Source organism: Ambystoma mexicanum, chromosome 8, assembly GCF_040938575.1.
Source record: "Ambystoma mexicanum isolate Mex_15411 chromosome 8, UKY_AmexF1_1, whole genome shotgun sequence".
In the NCBI taxonomy this organism is placed as follows: Eukaryota; Metazoa; Chordata; class Amphibia; order Caudata; family Ambystomatidae; genus Ambystoma; species Ambystoma mexicanum.
Genome location: NC_090929.1, coordinates 828,678,112 through 828,703,660, shown reverse-complemented (window position 1 = coordinate 828,703,660; position 25,549 = coordinate 828,678,112). Strand labels below are relative to the sequence as shown.

The window sequence follows — 25,549 nt, the reverse complement described above, 5'->3', positions numbered from 1 at the left end:
TTTGTGTACTTGACCAACAATGGGTTTTGTTAGATTTTTTGCTTAGTATTCAGACTCAACTGCCATTCCAATTCCTGGCTTTCCTAAGATGGCTGCCAGGGTGGCTGCTTAGCTCCAGAGCTCCTATCGGAGGCTCTAAAATCCAGAAAAATCTATTGCTAAACTTGCCGATGGCCAGCCAGGTGTTACATCCCTGGTAGACGGGATGAGCTTACACAGCGGAGCCGCAACCCAGAATCTCAGATGTACTTCCTTTGAATCGATTTTCTCGGGTGGCTGCCAGAGCAACATGGGCCCTGTTTGGGTAGCTGAGATGCCAAGGGTTTGCATCAGAGTGAGGCCGGAGGACTCAGGGGCGTTGCCAGTGCCAGCGCTTGGCTGAGGCGTAGGCAGGATTGTCTAACAAGTGGGGCCTGAAGTTAATGCACTTGGGCCCACTGCAGTGCCATTAACATGGTTCATAGACATAATTTCGAATACAAAATATTCGAAAGTCAAAAAGTCGAAAAAAAAATGTCGAAAAAAAAAATGTTGAATTTTCGAAATGGGGGGTTCCCCCCCCCAACCCCCCTTTTTTTTATTTTTACCTATTTTTTTCACAGAAACTAGAGCCCAAAAAAAAATATCGAAAAAAAAAAACAATTCGACATTTTTTTTTTCGACATTTTTGATTCGACTTTTTTGACTTTCGAAATTATGTTTTCGAAATTATGACTGGACACCCATTAACATCTGTAAATGACCACACAGCGCTGCTGAGCGGGAATTTACAGATTGTGGGTGGGCCTAGCCCGCCCAAACCCTACCCTGTCTACACCTTTGGAGCTTGGTACGCATGATGGCATGCAGATGCAGTGAGTGGGCTATGCTCCTAACTGTGTCTGTTGACAGTGTCCGCTGGGTGCACAAAGTATGTGAACACCCAGCTACAAGAGCATAGTGGGGAGGCTGCCATGGGTCACTGTGACAGGAGCTGCAGAGCTGCTTGGAATGGCAGAGATCTCAGCCCGTCTGTCTAAGCGGCTGAGTGCCCTGCCTGAGGCTGGTATCGGCTGTTGCATTAAGGTTTGGCCTTCATCTGCAGAGTGTGCAGTGTGAGGTTGGGGCAACCGCCCTGTATGGGATCCCTGCAAGTGGATGTGCCGTTCGTTCTGCAGATTGGCCACAGCACTGGGGTGATGTCCTCAGAGCAACCATCCAAGTGGGAAGGCAGAACTGCTGACATGGATTGGTGGATGGCGGCAATCACCGAACAGTGCAGTGAGTGAGCGCTAGGCATACTACCATATTTACAGTGTGTGGGGATGAGAGGCATATAGGAGCAGACTATTGTGAGTTTAACAGAGGTCTGAGCTTTTAGTGTGAAGCGGTTCAAGTAAGGCAGAAAGAGGGCGGCAGGCATGCAGAGAGCCACTGTTATGCTTGGAGGAGCACCGTAGGCTACGAGCTGATTCCCGTGCTGAGAGCTGCGCGGTTCAACAGTTCCTACCTTTGGACCTTAGCTACCTGGTTCTGATCGCTCTGACCACTTATTCAGTGCGACTGCTATTCATCTGATGTGATCCTGAGTCATCCACACTCCCCTTTCCCAGTACAATCCTATATACATTCTCTCAGATCATTCCCTGCATTGGCCACTTTGTTGTTGATGCACGTCCCGGTGCAGCCACTCTCACACCTGTGGCAGCGGCCCCCATATGTGCTGTTTTATCTCTCTTTTAATCACTCTACCTGGGCTTTGTGTGAGCTCCATAATGCCATGGCCCACACCCATGTGCTTGGGCCTTGGCCCTTGCATTGTTGCCTCCACCTTTCCTCGCATGTGGTGGAAGCTTTCTCCTGTAACCACTGCTCCAGCCTTGTGTTTTGCAGCAAGGCACGCTTCACCTTGGCCTTACTGGGTTTTGTTCATCCACGTGTTGGACCTTGTCGTTGTCTGCTGGCGACTTGCACACATTTTATGGATGCCTTTCCTCACCTACTGCAGTTCCAGTTTTTTTGCCTAAAGCTGCTAGTGCCTCACCAGCCTTATCAGCACCAATACTTTGTGCATATTGAAATTACTTTGCTTGACTTTATTGCAACTGTGAATTTGGCCCCTCTCGCCCTTGGCCTGCACCCACATTCTCTGTGCTTCCTTGTTGCTGCTGCATTGCTCCCTTGGTCTTGCTGTCATTCCTTGCCTCTGTTGCTCCTGCCTTTTTGCTACATGTGCCAGATCTCCCTGTATTTTCTCTTTTTCTGGGCTTACTGTGTGGCTGCCTGTCCCACTTGCTTCTCCATGCATATCACCCTCTGTGGTCTATTTAGTCACTTTCAAATCATTGTGGCTGATTGTTCTATATGCACTGGACACCTCTGCCATAACCTCACAGTGGCCTTCTCCTGAGGGGATACCTACCCACTTATTGGCAGCACTAATTAGCTCCCTGTGCTCCTGCTAAGTGTGGACGGAGTACAACAAAATCTTCTTTCCACTTCTTCTCTTACATCTGTCTATTACTAGGGTGCCTGGTGAGTTTGTTGTGCTGTTCAGTTCGCCACCCCTTCTCGCCTTCCTGTTTCTTGGCACTCTCCCCTCTTAAATGGCTCTCTCCATCTCTCCTATTTACTGCAACTGCTATTCTATCTCCTATCCATCCTCCCTTTTGAAGCCTGGAAGGAAAAGGTTCAAAAAGGATATCCTGGTCTCCAACCCAGGCCTGCCCATTACTGACACTTACAACAACATTTCATCTAGGCAGACTGTTACTGACATCCTTTTTGTCGCCCCCCTGCCCTGATCTTTGGAATCTACATATGGTCTCTGTCCTCTCTCCTTTCTCCTCTTCCCCCAATCATGGAGGTACCAGATGGGAAATTAATTTGATGGGCTTCCCATCCACCAGTTGCATCATTAAGGTTTATAACAATGGCACTGTTATGGCACACGGCTCTCAGCCCAACTTTCCCCTTCTTGACAGGCATCTTCCGTCTCTCATCAACTGCTTCCGTTCTCCCATTTCTCCTCTTGCTGCCATACCCTCTTCCCCTTCTCCACCTCCGATGGGTGAATCACATCCCTGTACCACCCCTCGGAAGTCCTTCATAGATGGTAATCAGGTCCACCTTGCAACCCTCAACTCTCGCTCTGCTGTAAGACATGCTTCTGATATCTGTCTCCTCCTCGAAGACTTTGACTTCTATTTTCTCACCCTCACTGAGACGTGGTTCACTGCCATTGTTGTCACTGTTTTCGTCATACTCCTTCCTGAGGGCTTTGAGATCCTCTCCAAGCCCAGACTCTACCGGTCTACTGGTAGAGTGGTCTTGATCTTCCCTGAGTGAATCCCTGCCACTATCATTCCCACTCAGTTCCACTCCACATTTGTGTGCCTCGTCTGCAGGCTAGGCATTTCCCCAACCCTCTTCTTGACTCTTGCCACAGTCTACATGACCCCTGGTCCAGTCTCCCTCTTCCTCTCGGAGTGGTCTGACCTCACTTGCCTCTACTTCAAAACATCTCCTCCTTGGTCAATTTCAACATTCACCTAGACTCTAACAAGGTTGCCACTAGTCGCTTTCGCTGCCTCTGTGATCCACTTTCCCGCACCATCAATCCCTCTGACCTACTCATACTGCCAGACATACCCTGGATGCTCTCATCTCCTCTGACATTTCTATTTCAAACCTTCTTACTACTCCACTATGCTGGTATGTCCAATTCCTCCTGTCTTCTCATCTTGATCTCTCAGGTGCCCCTACTATTCCTCTGCTGTCACTGACTGTCTCCTTCTCCATCATTCAGCTGATGAAGCAAGTGTCAGCGGCTGGCTTTGCTACGACCTTCACTCAAGCTCACTCTCCTCCATTTGATACTCACACTGACTCTGTCCTTACCAATCTTCACTTCTTTATCACTAACACCCATGATATCTTTGCCCCTGTCATGAGGATCCGAATGAAGCCTGTCTCCAAGTGTAACACTTGGCACGACTCTGACCTAGACTCTCTGAAATGCAAATTCAGAGAGGCTGAGCATAAGTGGCAGGTGTCAGATGCATCCTCTGACAAACTGGCCCGTTGCCTGCTCCAAAGGCAATACAGATTTTCCATTTGCTCTAAGAAGAGGGCTCACATCCAACCCTGCATCTCTGGGATCTCTAACAATTCTATTGAATTGTTCAAAATCTGCAAGGAACTTGCCAATCCCTCAAGAGTCTCTACTTCCCCCATTCCATCCCTGTTCTTCTGGACCTCTCTGGCCTCCCATTTCCTCTCCAAAACCCAGGATATTCTGTCCTCACTCTCCTCTACCCCCTCTCTAAGCTCCCCTCTCCCATTCCCTAAGTCTATCCTCCTTCTCTCCCATAGCACCGGATGAGGTCTTTAGAGTAGTCCTCGCTGTGAAAGCGTCCTACTCCCCTAGAACTATTAAGGTCAATATTGCCTCCATTGCACCTTCCCTGGCTGATTTCGATAACCACTCCTTTGCAATGGAATCCTTCTGTCAACCCCTCTAGGACTTCCTTGTGCACCCCCTCCTTAAAAATCCCTCTTGTGAACCCTCCTTTCCTGCTAACTATCGCCCTATATCTATTACCCCTTTCCTTCGCAAACTTCTCGAGAAGCTTGCCATATCCTGGCTGACTCAACATTCTGACTCTGTCGGCTGTCTTCATGACCATCAGTCTGGAATTGGAAACTGCTCTATGGAACACCCGTGATGACCTGATCTTTCCTCCGCCTTTGACATGGTTAATCATGCCACCCTGGTAAATCGGCTCTGTGACACCCTTGGCAGGACAGGTCTGGCTCTGGACTGGCTGACCTCCTTCCTCTCCAACAGACCCTCTCAGGTTCATCTGGGCCTTTTTCTCTCCCCTATCACATGCTCCAGCTGGGGTGTCCTTAAAGGTTCTATCCTCTTGCTGCATCTCTTCAATATCTACCTTGCCCACTTAGCCCACCTGAGTTCTTCTTTTTCCCCTAACTTACTACTGTATGCAGATGATATGCAGCTATCTTACAAGCTTCCCTCCCCTTCCTTCTCCTTCTCCTTGCTCATCCCAGACTATCTGACTGCCATTCAGTCCTGCTGTGCTGCCAATGATCTCTGCCTTTATGCCAATAAGACTGACATTGTTTCTATTGTGACCCCTGCTCCCACCTTACCTCCCTCCCTCCCTCCCTCTGGCCATCCTCTATGGGCCCCCTCACCCACCTATGAGGCAAAAAACCTTGGTGTCATCTTTGATTTCTCTCTCTCCTACTCTGCTCACATTGCTAACCTTGCCAAGAGGTCCCTCTATCAGCGACACCTCTTCAGCGGTATTCTCCCTTTACTTACCTTTCCTTATGCCTCCCTTCAGCCCCTTAAACTAATCCAGAAAAGGACTGTGAGACTTATCCTTAGCCTCTAGTCCAGGGACCACATCTCTCCAGCCCTAATGTCTCTTCAGTGGCTCTAGTTGCTGCTATGATCAAATTCAAGACCCTCTGCATCATCCACAAGGCTTTCTGGTGCATGGGACCCCGCTGCATCATTCTCTCTCTCTCCCTAAGTACCTCCCTTCCAGAACGCTTCAGTCTGCTAACTCCAACTCTTTGCAATTCTGTCGCATCTCCAAACAAAGAGTGGGGATCAGATGCCTCTCTTCTGCTGGAGCTTCCCTTTGGAATGGTCTCCCTGTCCCTCTCAGGCTCGGGCCGGATCTCCTTAAGTTCCAGAATCTTCCCAAGACCTTCCTTTTCTCCTCCTCCTTCTCTCTCCCCATTCCCTGCTAACCCCTTCCTCTATGATTGGCCTCTTGGTTTCCTCTGAGAATTACAGGATGCATTGCCCTCTTCCACCAGCCCCCCTCACCCCTGCTTACCTGCTCTCCATGGTACTTGCCACCTTATCCCCATCATCCCTCTTAGCTCCTTTGTCCCTCTTCCATGTACATACCTGCTTTGATGGTAGTTGCCTTATGGCCTCCTGTTACAACTACAGTTCCTCCTCATTATTCCCTTCCCTCCTTAGCACTTAATTGTTTCCAGACCTGAACTTCCCCGCTCCCCTTTTAACTTGCACTTCCTGTTCTACACTTGAACGATCCGAATGTCACAAGACCTAGTGGGACGTTATTGTATATTTCTTTCTTGTCACCCACTTTTTGTCTTGTGGTGCCTTGAAACACCACTTGTTGTATGGTGACATACATATATGACCAATAAATAAATGCATGAGGTGTCCTAAGACAAAATTACAATTCAGGGATCATTATAACCTACCAAAGTTAAAACAGGTATCATCTTTGATATCTACTAATGGAGTTGGAAGCAGAGTGAGTCCTTGTTGCTGAAGAGTATAATTTCAATTAATAATAGTACATTCATTAAAAAAGTGTATTTTTTCTGTTATTTACAGCAAAACATAATTACGTTTCTGCACGATTGATCTTTTGCAATTGTATCTTCACAGGTGAAAGCAGATCACTTACCTATTAACAACTGTCTGTACTTAAAGGTCATTTACCTTGACAGATGACTAAGTCATGATTTATTCGGTGCATTAGTTAGTTAACCAATGCTTTTAAGCAGGATGTGCACATTTAGTTTGAACTTAATGGTTCAATGTTACAGGCTAATTAATTGTGCATGCCATCTGTTCAGGATAACACAATTACCTTGACATAGAAACGCTATTAATGAAAGTGATATTGGTCTTGAGATTAGCTTTAACAAAGGAGGCCACCTTATTGTACCGTAAACATTAATAGAGGTCTAATATGTGTTTGTACACTCGCGGAGCATGGCTATCTTTTCATGCTTAAGCAATATTACCTGAGCCCGTGGGGCATTACCAGGCCAGATAATGCCCTCGGCCAGTTAGTCTAACAATAGCCCATGGCATTAACTTCCCCGGTAATGCCCCCCTGTAAGTGTGAAATTGATATTATTACCCTGGCACATTGTACCAGTATACTAATAGTATTTGTTTTTTAAGCTGAGAAATAATGTGTTTGTCATTTCTCAACTTACAAAAACTACAAAATAAGATAGTTGCCATGGATGGGGAGAAGGGAGATACACTTAGTCACTTCTCCCTTTCCATGACAGCTAGTCACATGTCGGGGACGCACCAGGAACACTACTGTTCCTGGCACCAGCAAGGGACAGCAGCACAAAGTAGGTGGGTTCAAGGTGGGAAGGGGGCTCAATATGTCTCGGCAGGATAGCTCCAGGGCAACGTGCTCGCCTTGGAAACAAGATGACACAGAGCAACACAGGTTCGATCCCCGGGCCCGCGCTTAGAAACCTCTCGGTATTAAGCACGTTATAAATAACCTATCATATCATATCATGTGGAAAAGACAGGTAGGCTGGGGGTATGAGGCTGCAGGGGCACAGGGGAACACTTATCTGATTTTCTGGTGAGGGGGGATGGAGGCCTCCAGCTCCAAGAAGGCTTAGAGCGAATACTTTGACCGTTCTGACCCTTCTTATTGGCTGGGAGGCCGAAACACGCCCCTGTTACGTAGTAATACTAAGGCCCTCATTACAATTCTGGCGGTAACCCTGCCGGTGCTACGGGACTTGCAAGATTTACTGGCGCTTAACACTGGGGGATTACAACCCTAGAGTTCGGGGAAGTCAGGTGCTGGTTATTGTAAATCGCATTCCCATTTGAGTCTCATAGGACTCAGTGGGAATGGGGACGGAATCACTGTTTTTCTGTGAAACTCTGCAGGTGGGTGCCGTTTAGTCTGCCAGGTCTGAGACTGGCGGGTGGGACGCCACCCGCCTGCAGAGTCGTACTGTGCCGGTCTGGTAACAACGGTGCCGGTAGGCGTACTGGCACCATTGTTACCGGACTGGCATAGTTATAATGACACCCAAAGTACAGCCCCATAAGTTCTTTTTTCTTATTGAAAGCCCAACATATTTAAAATAAACTGTGTTGTTGTCTTCCAAAGCGAGGCACAATTACGGAGATGTGCTGTCACTTAATACATATTTTCTTTGGATTTTCACCAAAACATCGATGGATATGGTCTCCCCTCATAGAAAAAAAGTCTCTCAGTCAATCTTCACAACCTGGGGGTGCAGGCTTATCAACAGGAATACACATGACCTGTTCCCCAGTCTTGAAATCCCATAGTTTCAGTAATAGCCCAACGGTCACTTAAGAGCATCAATTGCAATTGAATTATCCATGTATTCATGTTAGAATGGAAAAACCTATGTCAAACAATACAAAAACATTGTGGAATAACAAATTCAACCCACATATCAAACTATAACAAACTGTTCTCCGTGTAAAAGGATGTGTCCCTTAGCAAGAAAATGAACCACAGAACACAAAACTCACCCCTATATACCTACATCAGTCATATCACATACACTCCTTTTATACACTAAATAAAAAAAATCACTGTGAACAAAACATCACATAAAAGACTTACGAGTTCATACAATCCCCATGTGTACAGTAAATGTTCAAGACAACTAGGATAATTGTACCAGCAGCCCATGCCCATTAACAATTTAGTAATGTACAGGTGTCGCTGTTTACAAGAGAAAATCTCTAATGATACATAAAAAGTCCAAAGTTTTAGAAAGTGTTCACTGTCTATTGACTCGAGGTTTGGCAAAGTGCAGTCTCCAGCAAAAAAGGGGAGCAGCCATCTTCAGGACAACCAAATGTCAGTCGATGGGCTACATGTCTTCTTTTATGTAACATGACTGAATATTCTGTTGCAGGAGAGCACACAGTGCTAAGTCTGGCGCTTGTCCCACAGGACAATGATCGGCCTGGAACATCTGGGGACGTTGTAGGCTCAATAGTAGACCCTCAACGCCTGTGGAGTTTTCGCTGGAATGCACAGGACTCGCGGACAGCTTTGTGCAGTTGAAGCGGACAACCTTCCCAAGGCTTTGCTATCACGACAAGGAAAACCGGCATTGTTTGGAAAAACGGTTGTGCGCTGCACGGATGCAAGTTCAAATGATCTCTCCTCAACCTGTTCAAATATGTTAAATATCTAATCCGTTTGAAATCAGCTCTTTATTTCATTAATAATTCTTCAGCTCTCTTCTAGGATGGGATTTACTGAAGCATCTTCCACACATAGAGGCCTTTGGTGAGGGCCATAGTCTCATGGAGTAATCTCCTATCATCAGGTAATCTTCTAGTGTCACCCGCAAGGTCGATTCTTATATATATATATATATGGTATTTGTATAGCCCTATATCCATCCTCTGTCCAAATGACCAGAGGGTCTAAAGCTACATCTATGGTCACAGATACATGTTCCCATTAGTAGAATAACACTGGCTATCTCAGAGCCATGTAAGGAGTGCAATACTTAATGCCTCGGGCCAGTTAGCCTTACCTTACCTGCCCCAACAACACCCCCCCCCTGCGAGGGTGATGTTGTTATTAGTACCACGGGCAGTTGTACAAGGTACTAATATATTTTTTTTTTTTTTTAAGTTGAGAAACAACGTGTTCACTGTTCTAAAATAAGATGGCCGTCATAGATTACTACACATAGTCCCTTTTCCCTTTTCATGCCAGCTAGTCGTGTGTTAGCAGTGCACCAGGATCACTACTGTTCCTGGCAGCGGTGAGAGACAGCAGCGCAAGTTAAGTGGGGTGAAGATGGGAGGTTTCACGCAATATCTGGAAAAGGGAGTGGGGCGATGGAGACACGGGAGCACAGGGGAACACTTACCAGATTATCCGGCAGGGGAAGATGTTGGCTTCCAGCTCTGAGGAGGCTTGAAGCAAGGGCTTTACCCGTTCTGACCCGCCTTATTGGCTAGGAGACCAAAACCACACCCCCACTGACTACTAATATAAAAAATAGCCTAGTCTTGAGATTGTGCTATGGGAAAAAGACTTGTATAGTTATAGTCCCTCTTTGTTGGGTGTAGTATGGGCAATGCTCAATTAGACCATATTCTACCAACACTCCCTTTATATGTTCAAACCTGTTTTATATGTCTAATATAGCATCTTGCACTCAATTCTCATCCCTTCCCATTACCAAGGGAACATTGTTTTCCCCATCATGATCATATTCAAATTTTATAGAAAATCATGTCTTTAACCTAGTGGAGTGTATATCAGTCTTACTAAAGGTGTACTATTATGCATACTCTTTCAATACATCTGGTTGCCCTTTTTCGTCCATTCAGGTTTTTACTATCTTACAAATCAGTGTCTGTTAACAAGGATCACAACCCTACATTTGTAGCATGCGGTTGAAGAACTATAGGCCAATTTCCACGCCTAAACTCTGCAGAGCTTGTCAATTCCATCTGTGTCTGGAATGTTTCGTATAGCAGAGTCTTAGGAATATTTTCTGTGGTCAGGGTGTTTAGGCATGCCTTCCTCTATTAGACACCAACGGTTCCCTCAAGCTCACCAAACTACCAAACTATCGAAGTAGTACTTTGGCAGACCAGCCCAGACCTAACTCACAGGAAGTGGGGTGGTTTACAGGTATTGTGCATCATTTTCATTAATACCAAACGAAAGAATGTCCAAACACTATATTTGTCACGAGCATGCATTCTTTTTATGTGAAAAGGCAAAAGTTAAACAATGCATGAACAGGTAAGCAGACTTTACAATATATATGCAACACTGTACAGGTAAGTAGAAACAATTTGAAATAGTTTTTAAAGTTTAAAAGAGCATTTCATAGAAGGGAAAACACAATCACAGATAAGTAAAAACAATTGGGGGAAAGAGTTAAGTTCTGTAAAATTGTCCAAACAAGCACTTTCTAGAGTTCTGGTGGAGCTTAGAACCTTGGTGATGAAGTGGCGAGCTAGAGGTTAAGATTTAACTGAAGAAAGGGTGCACCAGCAGCTTGGGAAGTTCAGGAGAGCAATACCATGTGTACCAAAAACAGTTCTGCAGTAAGCGTTTTTGCCGTTTCCATAAGCGGTCATTATGCATGTTGTTTGGCAACCACCATAGGTTCCAGTAAACTCGACAATGTTCACTGCTTAATGCGCTCCCACAGTGATAGTAACAATAATAGTTGGTGTTTTATATAGTGCTGGAAATTCGTGTTTCAATGCGATTGATAATATTTGTTACAAATTGCCATTATTATTATTCCCATGAATTGTTTTCCATTTGTGACCTCAGACGGATGATGGCACCAGTAACCTGGAGGGGTATCTGTCACCCAGTTCGCTTCAACTACAACAGTATGCCCCATTTGCACGACTCCAGATGTATCAGAACAAAAGAAATGCTATAGATGCGGATTCAAATTTCCCCAAACTGGTCCATGCCCAGCTATCGGACACCGGTGTGACAAGTGTGGTGGTAAAAACCATTTCCAATCTGTCTGTAAAAACATTAACTTCTATCAATCCGTCGAAACAAGCAGGGACTCATGTAGACAAGATGGCTGCAAAACAAGGTTGGAAAGTCCACAGCCCCACAGGAGGCGATCGCCCTCCTCAGCAGGCACCATTTCCACAGCTCCTCACTAGAGTCATCACGAAATGACAGCTGTCGAGAGAGAAGGAGAGACAGTCTCATCTGCTTATGGAGCAGACATGACACCCAAAGAAGGAAACCAAGACAAAAAATTAGATATCTGAATGATTTGCCACACCACAAACGTGACTCACGTTCATCCTCTTCCGGTGAAGACCGCAAGAGGGGTTACGTGCACGCCATTGGTAACAGTGTAGCTGCGGAATATAGCCCAATGCCACTAATGCAATTAAATGGACAGAATCAAGAATTTCTAATTGATATAGGCGCAACAGTGAAAGTGATCAATGACGACATCTACAAGTCCCTCGCCACAAAAAGAGAGCTAAAAGAAGCAGACAACCTGATCTACCCTTACAGGTCAAACAAGCCCCTCAACTGCCGAGGCATGTTCACAGCTACATGCCGATTCAAAGACAAAAGTCTAAGAGTGAAAATGTATATCATAAAAGGAGAAGTACCAGGGGGAAGCATATTGAGATTCAAGTCCACCATACAAATGGGCCTTATTCACATCATGTACCAAATCATGTCAGCATACACCACTAGCGCGAAGGACATGATACAAAAAATGTTTCCAGCTCTTTTCAAAGGCCAAACAAATAAAGCTACACATAAATGTTTAGGTAACCCCGACGGCTCAACACTAAAGGGGCATTCTCCTAAATATTCAGAGGCACGACAAAGATGAAATCCATGCCCTACTACAGCAGGACATTATTGAACCAGCATCAGGACTAACGCCGTGGGTATCTCCAATCGTACCCATGCCTAAAAAAGAACAGCATTCGTATCTGTGTGGACATGAGGGCCCCGAACATAGCCATCTAAAGAGAAAGTCATCTCGCTCCCAGGATGATGGATATGATGCACTTACTACATGGGGCAAAAGTGTTCTCAAAACTGGACCTAAATAAGGACTACCACCAGCTCGAACTACACCCATCATCAAGATATATCACCACATTTTCAACACACTTAGGGCTATTTAGATACAAGAGGCTCAGCTTTGGCGTGTCATCGGCGGCTGAAATATTTCAAAACGAGATCCATCAAGTGATAAAGCACATCCCAAATTGCTTAAATTATAACGATGACATTTTGATATTCGTCATCACTCAAGAAATTCACGATGACACCCTGAGAAGAGTGTGCATGGCCCTTGAAAATGCCCACCTCACACTTAATCCAGACAAGTGCGAAATTAGTAAATCAACACTGAAGTTTATCGGACACATATTCTCCAGCAACGGCCTACAACCTGACCCAGAAAAGGTGCAAGCCATGTGTAAGCCCCTACGCCCACCTCTGTGTCAGCAATACTCTCAATCCTGGGTATGGCAAGCTATTGCACATGCTACATACAAGACTTTGCGTCCATAAGCCCACCACTCAGACTACTCACTGGGAAGCACCAAGAATTTCACTAGTCGACTGCATGCAAGGAGGCGTTCCAGGAGATTAAAAAGCGCATTGCATCAGCATCGTGCATGGCCTACTATGATCCAGACTTTGACACTGAACTAATGGTAGATGCCAGTCCAGTCAGACTAGGAGCGATTCTTGCACAATCCAAACCAGGTGCACCACCGCATGCCCCGAGACACACCGTGGCATATGCAAGCGTCCCATTTCTAGTTTCACTAATTAATGTAGGAGCCGAGTCTCCTTTCTATTGTTTCAGCGTGGGTGGGCTGCGACCCACGTGAGAGTACGGAGGCGGGGCTACTGCCTGGCAGTTCAGTTCCACACTGAATAAAGAAAGATTAAGATACATTCTACCAGCTCTGTGTCTCATTGATGTAGTCTCCATTTATTATCGTTCAGGCCGCAATTCAGTAAAGAGTTAACAGTATCTAATCCTCGTCTGAGTGGGAGTCCCTCCTCATCAGAGAGAGGGACACCTGTGCTTATTTATCTGCTCCTCAAGAATGGTAACTCTATAAGGAACATCTCAGCTGCCAAAATAACCTCAGATGCAGTCAAACGTGGGATACTAGTCGGAGCTCTGCTGAATGGAAACTATCCTGCTCCTCTAGCAAGCCCCCCCACCTGCCCCACCACCTCCCATTCTGAGAAATGTTATGAGGGGTCACTTCAAAAGAATAAAATTGGCTAAAGTAAAAGTAAAGGAAAAGGAAAGCCCGGGACTGAAACAGGGCATCCCTGGCTAAATTGAAGCATCTCGTAAAATGTCCTTTACCCAATGAGTTTACTCGACGACATGTACCTTCTGTCTAGAAAGTAGCATTATAAGTCACCTAAAAATATAGTGGCACTCAGGTGTCTTCCCCTTGCTAAACATGTGCCCTTGACAAAGCTTTGTGCTTCATGCATAACTTTTCCAAACCAATAAGCATAGCACTAAGCAGTGAGAATATGTATGATGTTTACTCGGAGCCCAATGTATGTAGATATTTTCCAATCCACCTCAGGACACGAATGCATTCTGCACAAAGAGGAGTATTTGTTCATTGAGTAGTCAGGCCATTCAAAGTCTGCATTTAAATGAAGCACATTGTTTTAAGCTTAGATCAAAATGCAGCTCAAGGCACTGCTACAGCACGCCTAAAGCTCCGCTCTGCAACTCCACAAAGTAAAGATGGAATAATCAGAACTTCCCGCAGACATCAATTACTGACTCTTTGCCTTTCTGCAGACAAAGGATTCATGTTCTCTCGGGGATGTAACTGCTGCTTCCATGTGGTTGAGCTACAGTTCTATTTAGCGAGACGAGTCTTTTCTAAAGAGTATCTTTGAATAAGTAAAATTCCCTTTTTTCCATTGTGCATAATACTTCTGCCATTATTTATGCCAACTTCTAGAACATCCTCTTCGTATGTTTTCTTCTCCGGTAAAGCAGAAGAAACAGAGCTTTGATGGGAACAAGATGAAAGAGCAGGACTTGAGGAGGCAGCACAACAGTCCGAGGGTTACAGAGGAAAGGAAACAAGAGAAAAAAGACACGTGAGGAGAGAGAAGAACAAAGGAAAGAGGAAATACGCCAAAAGAGAATTTGAATGTGCTTATAAAGACGATGTGGCTTTCCAGAGCTGGGATAAAGGGAGAGGTGGTAAACATAAAGAAAGGAAGCCAAGTGTGTTTTTGACAGAACATTTGAAACTACTTAAAACATTGAGCAAGTTGGTGTGCTGTGAAGGTAATTTGCGCATGCATTTCCACACTTATAAGGACTTGGCCTGCCACATTCAGTCTACATTTTGTGTTTCGGCCTGTGTATTTTGGATATATGCCTAAATATGAGTTAGTGCACATCTATAGAATGCACGTAGCAAAGATCAGAAAATAATAAATTAGTCTGCCATATGTTCAAACTCGTGTGTTTTCCTGACTTAATGAGGACCCACTTTTGTCCTCACAAGTTGGCTGTGTGTCAGCTAGGCCCTCATTTCTATTGTAGTGAAACAAACAAGTCCTCACCTTTCCCACTGAGTGTTCACAAGTACAATTGGTTCCGAGAGAGAGAAAGAGAGAGAGAGAGAGAGAGAGAGAGAGAGAGAGAGAGAGAGAATTAAGGTATCGAAATTGTGATTCGTGATTAGACATTTACTATCATTATTATTGTTCTTTTATAACACGCTAAATACCTGAGAGTGGTTTCTAAGTGTGGCATCGGGAAGCGCGGGATCCAAACCTGTTATTGCGCTGAGTTGTCTTGAGGGACATCATTTTACTAAAATGCCATGGGTAGCAGAAGTGACTTCAGGAAGTGACATCACATGACCCTTGACCTCTGATGACATCACAGAACGTGATGGCACATGACCTTTCACCGACCTGACAACAGGAAGTGGCATTGCACTTTTCTTTAGTACACTAATGAAAATATGGTCACGATATCCCTGTAGACTATATGTAGCATTATCATCAGTTTGTATAGGTCCATATTACCAAATGACTGTGAATGTAAGCAGACCTCCAAAACAACAACCTGGACATTTGTACATCACTCGCGCTAAACTGTAAACAGAACATCTCGAAGAGGCCTAAACAACCAAAGAGCAGACTTCCAGTGCCTGCCAAGTGTCTGGCCACAGACTGGAAATAGCAACTGACTAACACAAGTCCAAACAGAAAAAGAATTGTCTGGAGGGTTGCAGAGAGCTGTGCCAGTGGTTATGAATTATTTGAAACCTTCCAGCCATCACCTTTCTGTTTTGCTTCTTTTGTAAATAGCCCACAGTTTATTTTGGTAGATATACGATAGAGGAGAATGATGTGTTGCAGGTCACAGTTATTGCAGGTATTTGTAAATGTAACAGCACCAGCAGCTCCACAACATCACCCCTAGAATAGCCTGTCTGGCCTACAGACCTAGGGGTCTCCTCGCTGATGATGCCCAAGAAGGCTGAAACATGTCTGGGGATGTTTGTGGTCTCATGCAGAAGGGATGTGACCTAGCAGTTCGGCTGGACTGCCCCTTATAGGGTGGGACCAAGCCTGATTTGCATATGGTTTTTATCCTTCTGTAGTGACTTGGCAGACAGAAAGCGATAGTCTGGAGGGTTGCCCAGAGCTGTACCAGTGGTTATGAATGATTTGAAACCTTCCAGCCATAACTGTTCTGGTTTGCTTATTTGGTAAGTAAACCACATTTATTTGTTAGATGGGATATAGAAGGGTGTGTTGCAGGTCACAGTAACTGAAGTGTAAAAAAAAATGTAAACAGCAACAGCTCCCTGAAATCCCCGCTATAAAAGGCCCATTTTATTATTTTCTTTGGTCCTTTATATCTTGCTTAATGCCAACCTCCTCCAGCTTCTAAACACTGGAAGAGAAATTGAACCAACGTCACACTGCATCCTCTTGTTCCCAAAGCAAGTTTGTTGCCCCTGAGTTATCCTTCCAAATATATATTTATTTTGCTTGAGGAAGCAATTTATGGTTTACTTCAAAGGCAGAGGGCAATTTCATGTAAATTATCTCACCTTGAGTCTATATACATTGTGCTTTTGATGCAGGTCTGTCAGATCTGGGTCAGGTCACACAGTGCCCAGGCAGGATTGGTGGCAGAAGCCACTGGGGCACACTGCTCTCATAACTGGCCCAGTGGCTCACTGAATGTGCAAAGCAGATAACGAGAAACACTGATGAGATTTGCGTTCGTGCTGTGCTGTCGCTGAGTACTGCAGGCTGCTCTTACCCATTCACAGTTAGCTAAACCTAGGCCCCAATACCCTATCTGTTGCTACAGTACTCGGGATGCGCTGCACAGACAGCCCCGTCTCTGAACCCAACCATTCAGGCATTCTTCCCTAATGGACTGCCAACCTGTAAGTGATGGTGGCTTCATGTTTTTTTCCTGCATCTCGGTTATGTCTCCAGCTAACGAAATCTAGATTGCAGGTGAAAAAAGCTGTGGCACATTTAGCTGCAGTTACAACTGCCTTTTTCAGAATCTACACATATTTCTGATCTTGGCACTGCCTCTTTGCCCAGTGGACTAGGGGTAGCAAAGGAAGGTCTAGGGTTAGCAGAGCGGGAGTCAGGGATAGCAATTGCTACCCCGGGCAACCCCCAAATGACTTCCCTGATTGCCTTGCATTCAAGACAAACGCGTTGCCCATGAGCTATACTTCCTCACATATGATTTCGACTTGTAAAATGCCCAATAATATTTCTATTGCTGTAGAGTTCTGTTAGAGCTGCATGGCAATAAATATAAGAGTGTTATAATGTATGAATTAAGTTAATGATGATGCAGATGTGAGGAGAAATGACAGCACAGCACAAACATGATTTTGTTTTTTGATCTTAGTGTCAAGAAGCTGATCACGGGTGCCATAATGAGTAACGACTTTCTGAGACAGCTTGAGGCCTCACATGTCCGGCGGATGGTGGATTGCATGTATGAAAGAACATATACCCAATCACAAGTGGTCATCCAGGAGGGTGCAGCAGGGAATCACCTCTATGTCCTCGCAGGTAAGAGAGTGCTAAACTCAAAGCCTTAGGTTTGCTACTTGCAAATAATGAAGTTAAGATATTCCTAAATCAAAAATAGCCTTTTCACCAAGATTACTTTTTGTTAATCTTGACACCTCGCCCTAAGTACATAAGTACCTAGTTGGTGATTAAGGCTTTTAACAATATAACCTGGCATTTGTTTTCATTACATTTATTTAACTACTAGTGGTATCACCCAGCATTGCCCGGGTCTGTAGCTGAGATGCACGTGGGGGTCTGCTATAGCCTTGTGTATGTTTTATTGTGTCATAACTTCCTATTTTGAAAAATCGCTAAATCGTCAATCGCTTCAAATTGCCTACAATGATAGCACAGGGCCAGACCCCGCTCCACCCTTGTGCAGGGTGAATGGGTGGGGTTGGTCAAATTCCACTATCACCATTACACCCCAGACTGGTATGCCGACATTTTATCCTAACTTCCTATTTTTGGAAGTGTCTCAAAATCGTCAATCTCACAAAATCGCCTATACTGATAGCACAGGGCTGTATCCTGCCCTGTGCAGGGTGAAGAGGTGGGTTTGGTCAGATTTCACTATCACCAGTACACCCCAGGCTAGTATGCCCACCTCGGGCCAAAACTTCAGCCCACCAACTGTTGTGGGGCTGGAGTCAACAATCGCAAAATCGTTAATCTCCCAAAATCGCGCATACAGATAGCGCAGGGGCAGACTCCGCCCTGTGCAGGGTGAATCAGTAGGGTTGGTCAAATGTAACAATCACCAGTACAACCCAGACCGGTATGTTGACCCTGGGCCAAACCTCCACCCCACCAACTGTTATGGGGATGGAGCCAACACTAAACATACAAACAAACTTTCACAAATCTGATAGCACATGGCCGGACCCACAAAATGCAGGGCGAATGGGTGGGGTTGGTCAGATTTCACTATGGCCAGTACACTCCATACTGATATGCCACCCTCGGGCCAACTCTTGTCAGGCTGGAGCCTACAATCGCATAATGGGCTATCTTCCAAAATCACCTATACTGATAACACAGGGCCGGACCCCACCCTGTTCAGGGAAAATGGGTGGGATTGGTCAAATTTTACTATCACCTGTACACCCCAAACTATCATGCTGACCGTGGGCCAAAATTTCAACCCACCAACTGTTAATGGGGCTGGAGCCAACCTTGGAAAATACAAACTTTCACAAATATATATATATATATATAGATTTGGAAATCAATACCCAAGCAGGCGTTACTCTTTATGCACTCTAAAGAACGGGGACTCCAAATATTTAGGCAAGTAGCAGCCTGCCACCTGAACCAGGGGCATACATGAAGAGATGGTTCTTAAAGCCAGCTAGCTGGCTCCATTATAATCAGGGTTGGTTTGCCCACCTGCTGGTTTCTCATCCCCATTGTACCTACAAATAAAAGAAGCTAGTTCTAAGTGTGATAACGTTTAAGAAAAATAATGTTTGTCTTTTCAGCATCATAGCTGATGTCTGAGACCCTTTTTATACCGGGTTGAATACTGAAAAGGGGCATGAGGACTCTGTGTGTGGCAACGGATCAGCAAATGTGGAGAAATATACGTTTTCTTCTTTTATTAAAATGTAAAGGCAGACTGCAATACTGAAAATGGTTGGCACTAGCAGGCACTGGCAGCAGCCAGCACTCAACAAATAAAGACTACATTATGCACAAGCTGATTATTTGGGTTTCCCTTTTCGGTGGTAATGATATAAACACTAATACACTTGTATTGCCTCATTACATATTTGTTCTGTTCATTAGTTTTTGTAAATTGATCGTCTCTGTTGAAGTGCTCCACATTTTGAGAAAGGTTTAGGTGGTGAAGAGGATTTTGGGGATAGATTTTAAAATATATATGGATAAGTAGATGTATCGGTTTTCATTCAAACAGAAAAATAAACTCAATCAAATGTGTTGTTCTTCATGATACGTTTGCATTTCCATATGCTATCTTCTTTGTTGCATCTCAGTTCCTACACTGCTTTAAATTGAAACTATTTTACAATAAAAAACAAAAATATATGGTGCAAAAAACAAAAATATGTTCAAAATGCAATAGGAGAAGATGGAACACATTTCTGCTCTAGGCCAAGCAGCTAGAAGAAAATGGGATCCTCATGTCCGCGTTGGTTTTCAATCATAACTAGGGTAGCTCTGCAATCTGTCCCACTTCAAACACTTCCATCTCTATGGTTCTGTCATACATTTTGTACTGTACAGAACTGTGGATCTGCCCTCCACGATGTTGCATACAGACAGCAGAGAAAGAAAATATTATTGGTCATATCTAACGGAAAATGAACCACAGTGGACCATCTTGAGCTGTGGCTAAAACTATTGACAGCAAATAAGATTGTCCTTGCACTCATACTATGGTAGTGAAAACCTGCTACCACATTGTGATGTAATTGACATGTATGTACTATGGTCTACGCTAAACGTAAGTTCTAATATGGAGAAGGACATGCTGATGAAGTGATATTGGCAATGGTGGTGAGCAAATGCAATAGGTCAAATGTTGCTGAATATGACCACTTTGTGGATAGAAAAATTCAAGTGTAGCCATTCGTTTGCCGTTTACTTGGATATTAGGACACCCAAAGCATTGAATCCATATTTAGGGATTCATACATATCCAGATTCACATAGCCCCACACTATCTCCATGCCTCTTTAATCTATTGCAATGGATAGAATGTTATGCTATTGTGAAATGGACCCTTTAAACCAGTGGCCACTTTTTGTTTTGTCAATGTTACCAGAGCCTATCCTCATTGAAAAGGTTCTGGATTATTTTATGTAGACGCTGGATGCTCAGAACTGCTGAATACTGTTTGAAAACATGTGACGTTGTCATGGAATACAATGAAGACATGGGCTATTCACGAATAAACCTAAAAGAAAATTAAAATGAAAGCAAGCTATCAATTCATTTTTTTCGGGCAAGAATTTTGAACGTATGCCATTTAGTTTTGTTCTTATAGTCGACCAGTGCTTAATGTTAACAAAATGGTGTTAAGTGTTTCGTCAAGCGATTCCATGATCTGTTCTTTATGTCTTGAATCATATTGCTGTTTTGAAGATCTGTTTGAGGGCTTATTGTTTTAAAATCTAAAATAACCATGCTATGCTGAAGTGTCAAATAAGGTTCATAAATGCATCTGGCACATGACATAGACTTTATGTGGTAGAAGGGGTATTTTGCCTCGTTTAAATATTGTTTTCTTTCCATTTTGCCGATTGCTTTCTTTGCTCAGGACAGCCAGAGCTTACTAAAATAGTGATTTCTGGTTCTATTGCTGCTAGGTCCATGAAACTGTTCCCAATCATGTATGTCCAAAGTGATTTGCGACATTTCAAAGTGGTATTATGAAGTTATTTTAGATCTACCATACCTTTCCTTAGAAACGATGTAAACCTTTCTGGTATGGGTCAGAATGGGGGAAATGTGTGGATGCCAGCAGGGATTACTCAAACAAATATATTCAAGTTGCAGTGGTCAGTGTTTCCTAATTCTATGGATTATTCTCTGAAAAAACTCAAATACTATACATTATTATTTATTTATGTGTTTATAGTTCAACAAACCCTTATAAACACTACATTCAAAGTATCAGTCCAATCATATAAAAATTCGAGTTGCCATACAAATACAAATACAACTACTAATACAAGTATAATACAGGTGCAGGAAACACAAGTGCGACAATCGAATAACAGTATACACTTACAGGGTACAATTTCAGAGTACAGATTCAAAGTACTATTTTGGGACTCAATGGGACTCATTACGAATGTGGCAGAAAGGCAACAACGGGGCCGGTAGTGCTACCGGCGCTGTTGTTACCTCTCCGCCATGTTACAAGTTCTGCTTGCCGGTTCTGGACTGCACGTGTGGTCTGACCAGGCGTGCAGACCGGCACCTGCGAGCAGAACTCGTGATTGCACCAGCACCATTATTAATGGTTCCGGTGCAACCATGCTCCCGACCCCCATTCTGCCCTATAGGGCAGAATGGGGATCGGGAGGCCGGCCATACCGGCACCCGCAAATGGGCAATTACCGGCACATTCATCTCGTAATGGGCCGGTAATGGCCCATTTGCGGGTGCCGGGCTCGGTAGCGAGTTTGGCGGTAGCCGTGCCCTTAATAAGGGCACGGCTACCGACAAACTCGTAATGAGGCCCCATGTCCTTTACTTACACTTTGTCTTACACTTTCTAGGGATCCAAGTTATTACCAATTCTAGCCAGACTTAAATCGACATAAATAATAAATAATAATATTATACATGATTCTAGATCAATATAATTCAACACACTCATGGTGTGATACACATCAATGTGAAAGGTAGGCATCTTCAAACCATGAAAATCATTAGTCAATTGATTGTATTCTGATATAAAACATAGGTCAAGACATGAACAAGAAAATTCCTTAAGCCTGCCCCTTAGACATGGTAACCTGTAAATCTACTAAACGCATTATTATGGTTAGAAGAACAAATATTGTGTGTAGCCTTTCGAAATTCTTTTTAGCTCAAACATGGAAAATCCCATTGACTATTTCAGGAACAAAAAGGATCAACACTTAGAAAAACCCATTATTTCTGGAGTGAGATACGTTCACAAGAACCAATAATGGATCCATTTATCCAAAAATGATTCACATTAAAACTTTATTTTTGCATTTTCAAACTTGTTACATTAACTTTCACACCCCAGAGGGGTGTGTTCCCCATGCGCCTGACCGACCGCCCCCTGACCCCCCCAGCCCCCGCTCCCCTGCCCGCCACCCTCCGCAATAGATAATTCTCTCTTCTTTATGGGTGAGTGTCTATGCCGGGGTTCTTGCCTGGCCAGGGTTTGTGCCTCTGCTTTGGGTATCGGGTTCCCCCATCAAGGACGATGCGTCATCTGCTGTTTCGTTGATTAGGAACACTATGAACGGGCCCCAGATGTTTGGAGGGCGTGCATGTTGTGGCAGTGTTTTGATGAAATCGGACTCAACGTCTTGGCAGTATAGGATGTCTTTCTGCCAGTCTGCCACTGTTGGGACAGGTCCCCAACCCCAGGTCATGGCGACTCTTCTGCGGGCCAAGGTCAGTAGTACCCCCCTTAGTTTCCTCACGGCTGGCGAGAGTTGTTGCGTCATTCCGAGAAGTGCAACTGTCGGGACAGGTTGTTCTTCTTCCCCTATAATCGACAATGTGGTCTGAAGGACCTAGGTCCAAAAAGGTGATATCTTGGGGCAGTCCCATGCGAGGTGTACAAAGTCTGCAGTTAAGTTTCCATATCTCTTGCATTTTGCCGATGAATCTGGTTGTTGTTTCCTCTTTTTGGCAGGGGTAAAGTACGTCTGCTGAAGGAAGTTGAAGTGTATTTGCTTGAGACGTGAGTTTAGCGCTATTTTTTGTGTTTGTCGTAATATGAATGTCCATTCCTCCTCGGGGATTGCAGCCTGTAGGGATTTTTCCCATCTAGTTTTCGTGCGTGGGTTAATGGTTGCTGTGTCCGATAGGATGGATCTATAAATGTTTGAGACTAATCTCCCTTCTCCTTGCGTTTGGATCACGTTATGCAATAGTTGCCAGATTAGGGGTTCACGTGGGAAGGTGGGGAAGAGTGCTTGGAGGGTGTATCGGGTTCTGAAGTAGAGAAACTTATCCAAGGTGGTTATGCATCCTCTCTCTGTTGCCTGTTGCGATGTCACAAATATTCCTTCAGTGAACAGGTCGCCTAAGGTGTTTATCTGCAATTTCGCTGCCCAGATGTGGAAGACTTTTTCAGAGGTCAGGGGGATCCCTGGGATAAATTTGATCGGCAGGAGGGGTGAGTATCTTACTGGGACTTTGAATTTGAGTGCAAGTCTCTTTCAGACCCCGTAGGTCGTGAGGACAACATTAATGATGTTATAAGGCACTGGGAGCTGACTGATGATGACTGCCCTCAGCAGGTTAGGGGTCGCCAGGGCCCACTCTATTTGTACATGAGGTCTGACGAAATGAGTGGTATACCAGTGGCTGAGGAACGGCGCTTGCATCACCCAAAAGTATCTCTCTAAGTCTGGGAGTGCGAGACCCCCGCTTAAAACCAGGAGAATCAGGGTTGAATGGGCTACTCTGGCGGGTTGCCTGCCCACAGGAGTTCAAGGACAAGACTCTTAAGTTTCTTTAAAAAGGGCTGTGGGATTGGAATGGAAATGTTAGAGAAAAGGTATAGTAGTTTCGGTAAAATCAGCATTTTAACTAATGAGGCTCTTCCCCACAGGGTTAGCGGGAGGGATTTCCAACGGTTTACTTTCTCCAGCAGTGTTTTTAATGTTACCTCGTAATTATCACAGAAGACTTCATGGTAGTTTAGTGACATTCGTATCCCTAGATAGCGTACCCGTAAGGTTTCCCACGTGAAGTGGTAGTCATCGGCAAATGGTTCAGTAGCTGGGGTGAGCGGGAATATAATTGATTTGGTATGATTGATTTTTAACCCGGAAATTGCCCCAAACTTTATTACTTCTCTCATTACTGGGTTGCGGTTTTCATTGGGTCTGAGATGAAAAGTGCTACATTGTCTGCATATAGGGATATGATCAGCTTGTGTGGGCCTATGCTGAGTCCCCAATGGAGTTGATTGGATCGTAGGGATGATGCAAGGGGTTCCATTACTAATGCAAATATTAATGCTGTCAGAGGGCACCCTTGCCTGGTACCCCGTTGTAGCTTGATAGGAGTCGATCTCGCTGAACCCAATACTATTGTCGCCTGGGGGCTGCTGTAAAGTAAGGATATAAGTTTAATGAAGCGGGCTCCTAGGCCCATCTGGGGATACCGCGAATAAGAAGGGCCACTCTACCGAGTCGAAAGCCTTCTTGGCGTCAAGTAAAACCGCGACGGCCTGATGATCGGGGTAAGAGCCTCCATTACCCCGAACAGCCTTCTGATGCCGAATGTCATGTTGCTGCCCGGCACAAAGCCTGCCTGGTCCGCAAGTACGAGACCCGGCATCAGTGGTAGTAGCCTCTTAGTGAGAATTTTCACCAGTAGTTTGTTGTCTAAATTAAGTAGGGAAATGGGTCTATACGACGCACATTCCTCTGGGGGTTTGCCAGATTTGTGTATAAGGATAATATTGGCCTCTCAGGTAGTCTGCGGGAGGGAACCCGATTCCAGCGCTTCACCGTAAACCTTGGCGAGAAGAGGGTCTAGGGTGTTTGCAAAAGCTTTGTAAAATTCCCCGGTTAGACCATCGGGTCCTGGGGCTTTGGTGTTTGGGAGGGATTTGATGGCTTCTACTTTTTCATCCGGCGTGATGAGTTCATTAAGGGGTTCCCGTAGATCTCTTTCTACCCAAAATAGTTTGGTGTCTTCGAGGTATCTGTGTAGTGCTTCGGTGCCTGAGGTGTATTTTGAGGCATAGAGGTCTTGATAAAAGGATCGGAACGTATCTGCTATTTCCTCGTCTGTGTGCACTATTATGACTTGACTGGAGCGTATTCTCTCGACCATTGTGGGCTTCCTGTCAACATTTACTAGTTTTGCCAGGAGGGCTCCAGGTTTTTGGCCTTCGCCGTATTGTCGGACCTGGCTGTTCCGGCCTAGGACATTTATTTCTCATTCCGCTGCTGCACTGAACGTTTGTAGTTCTTCTTTAAGAGCGGCCTGGACGTCGGAGTCATCCGCGGCAGAGAGTTTATGTTTGAGGGTTTTTAGGCGTTCTTCACTGGATGTTAACTCCTGACGGATCAGTTTAAGGATGCCGTTCTCTTTGGCCAAGCAGACCCCTCTCCCATAGCACTTTAATGCCTCCCAGATCATGCTCACTGAGGTTACTGAACCCACATTGGTTTGTAAAAATGTTGAGATCTCGTCGCATAGCTTTGAGGCGAACACTTGGGCCTTCAGTGAGCCCGGCTTGAAACGTCAATATAGCAGGCGAGATTTGTAGGTAGCTGGGTTGCAAATGAGGGTTACCGGGGAGTGATCAGAGAAGGTTTTAGCAGGGCCCCAGCTGGAACGAACCTCCGGTGGAGATAAAGAGGTAGTCAATTCTGGAAATGGTGTTGTGTACTGCCGAGTGAAACGTA

The 25,549-nt window shown here is 44.8% G+C and overlaps 1 protein-coding gene across 4 annotated transcripts in view; it reads left to right on the top strand.

Annotated features, from left to right (window-relative positions):
- The window catches only part of LOC138472491 (cGMP-dependent protein kinase 2-like), a 2,724,950-nt gene that overhangs the window by 824,198 nt on the left and 1,875,203 nt on the right, over positions 1-25,549 (top strand). For all 4 annotated transcript variants that reach the window (XM_069610703.1, XM_069610701.1, XM_069610702.1 and 1 more), the window contains exon 3: positions 17,272-17,438. In XM_069610703.1, coding sequence (XP_069466804.1) covers positions 17,272-17,438 — 167 coding nt within the window. The remainder of the gene's footprint in view (positions 1-17,271; positions 17,439-25,549) is intronic.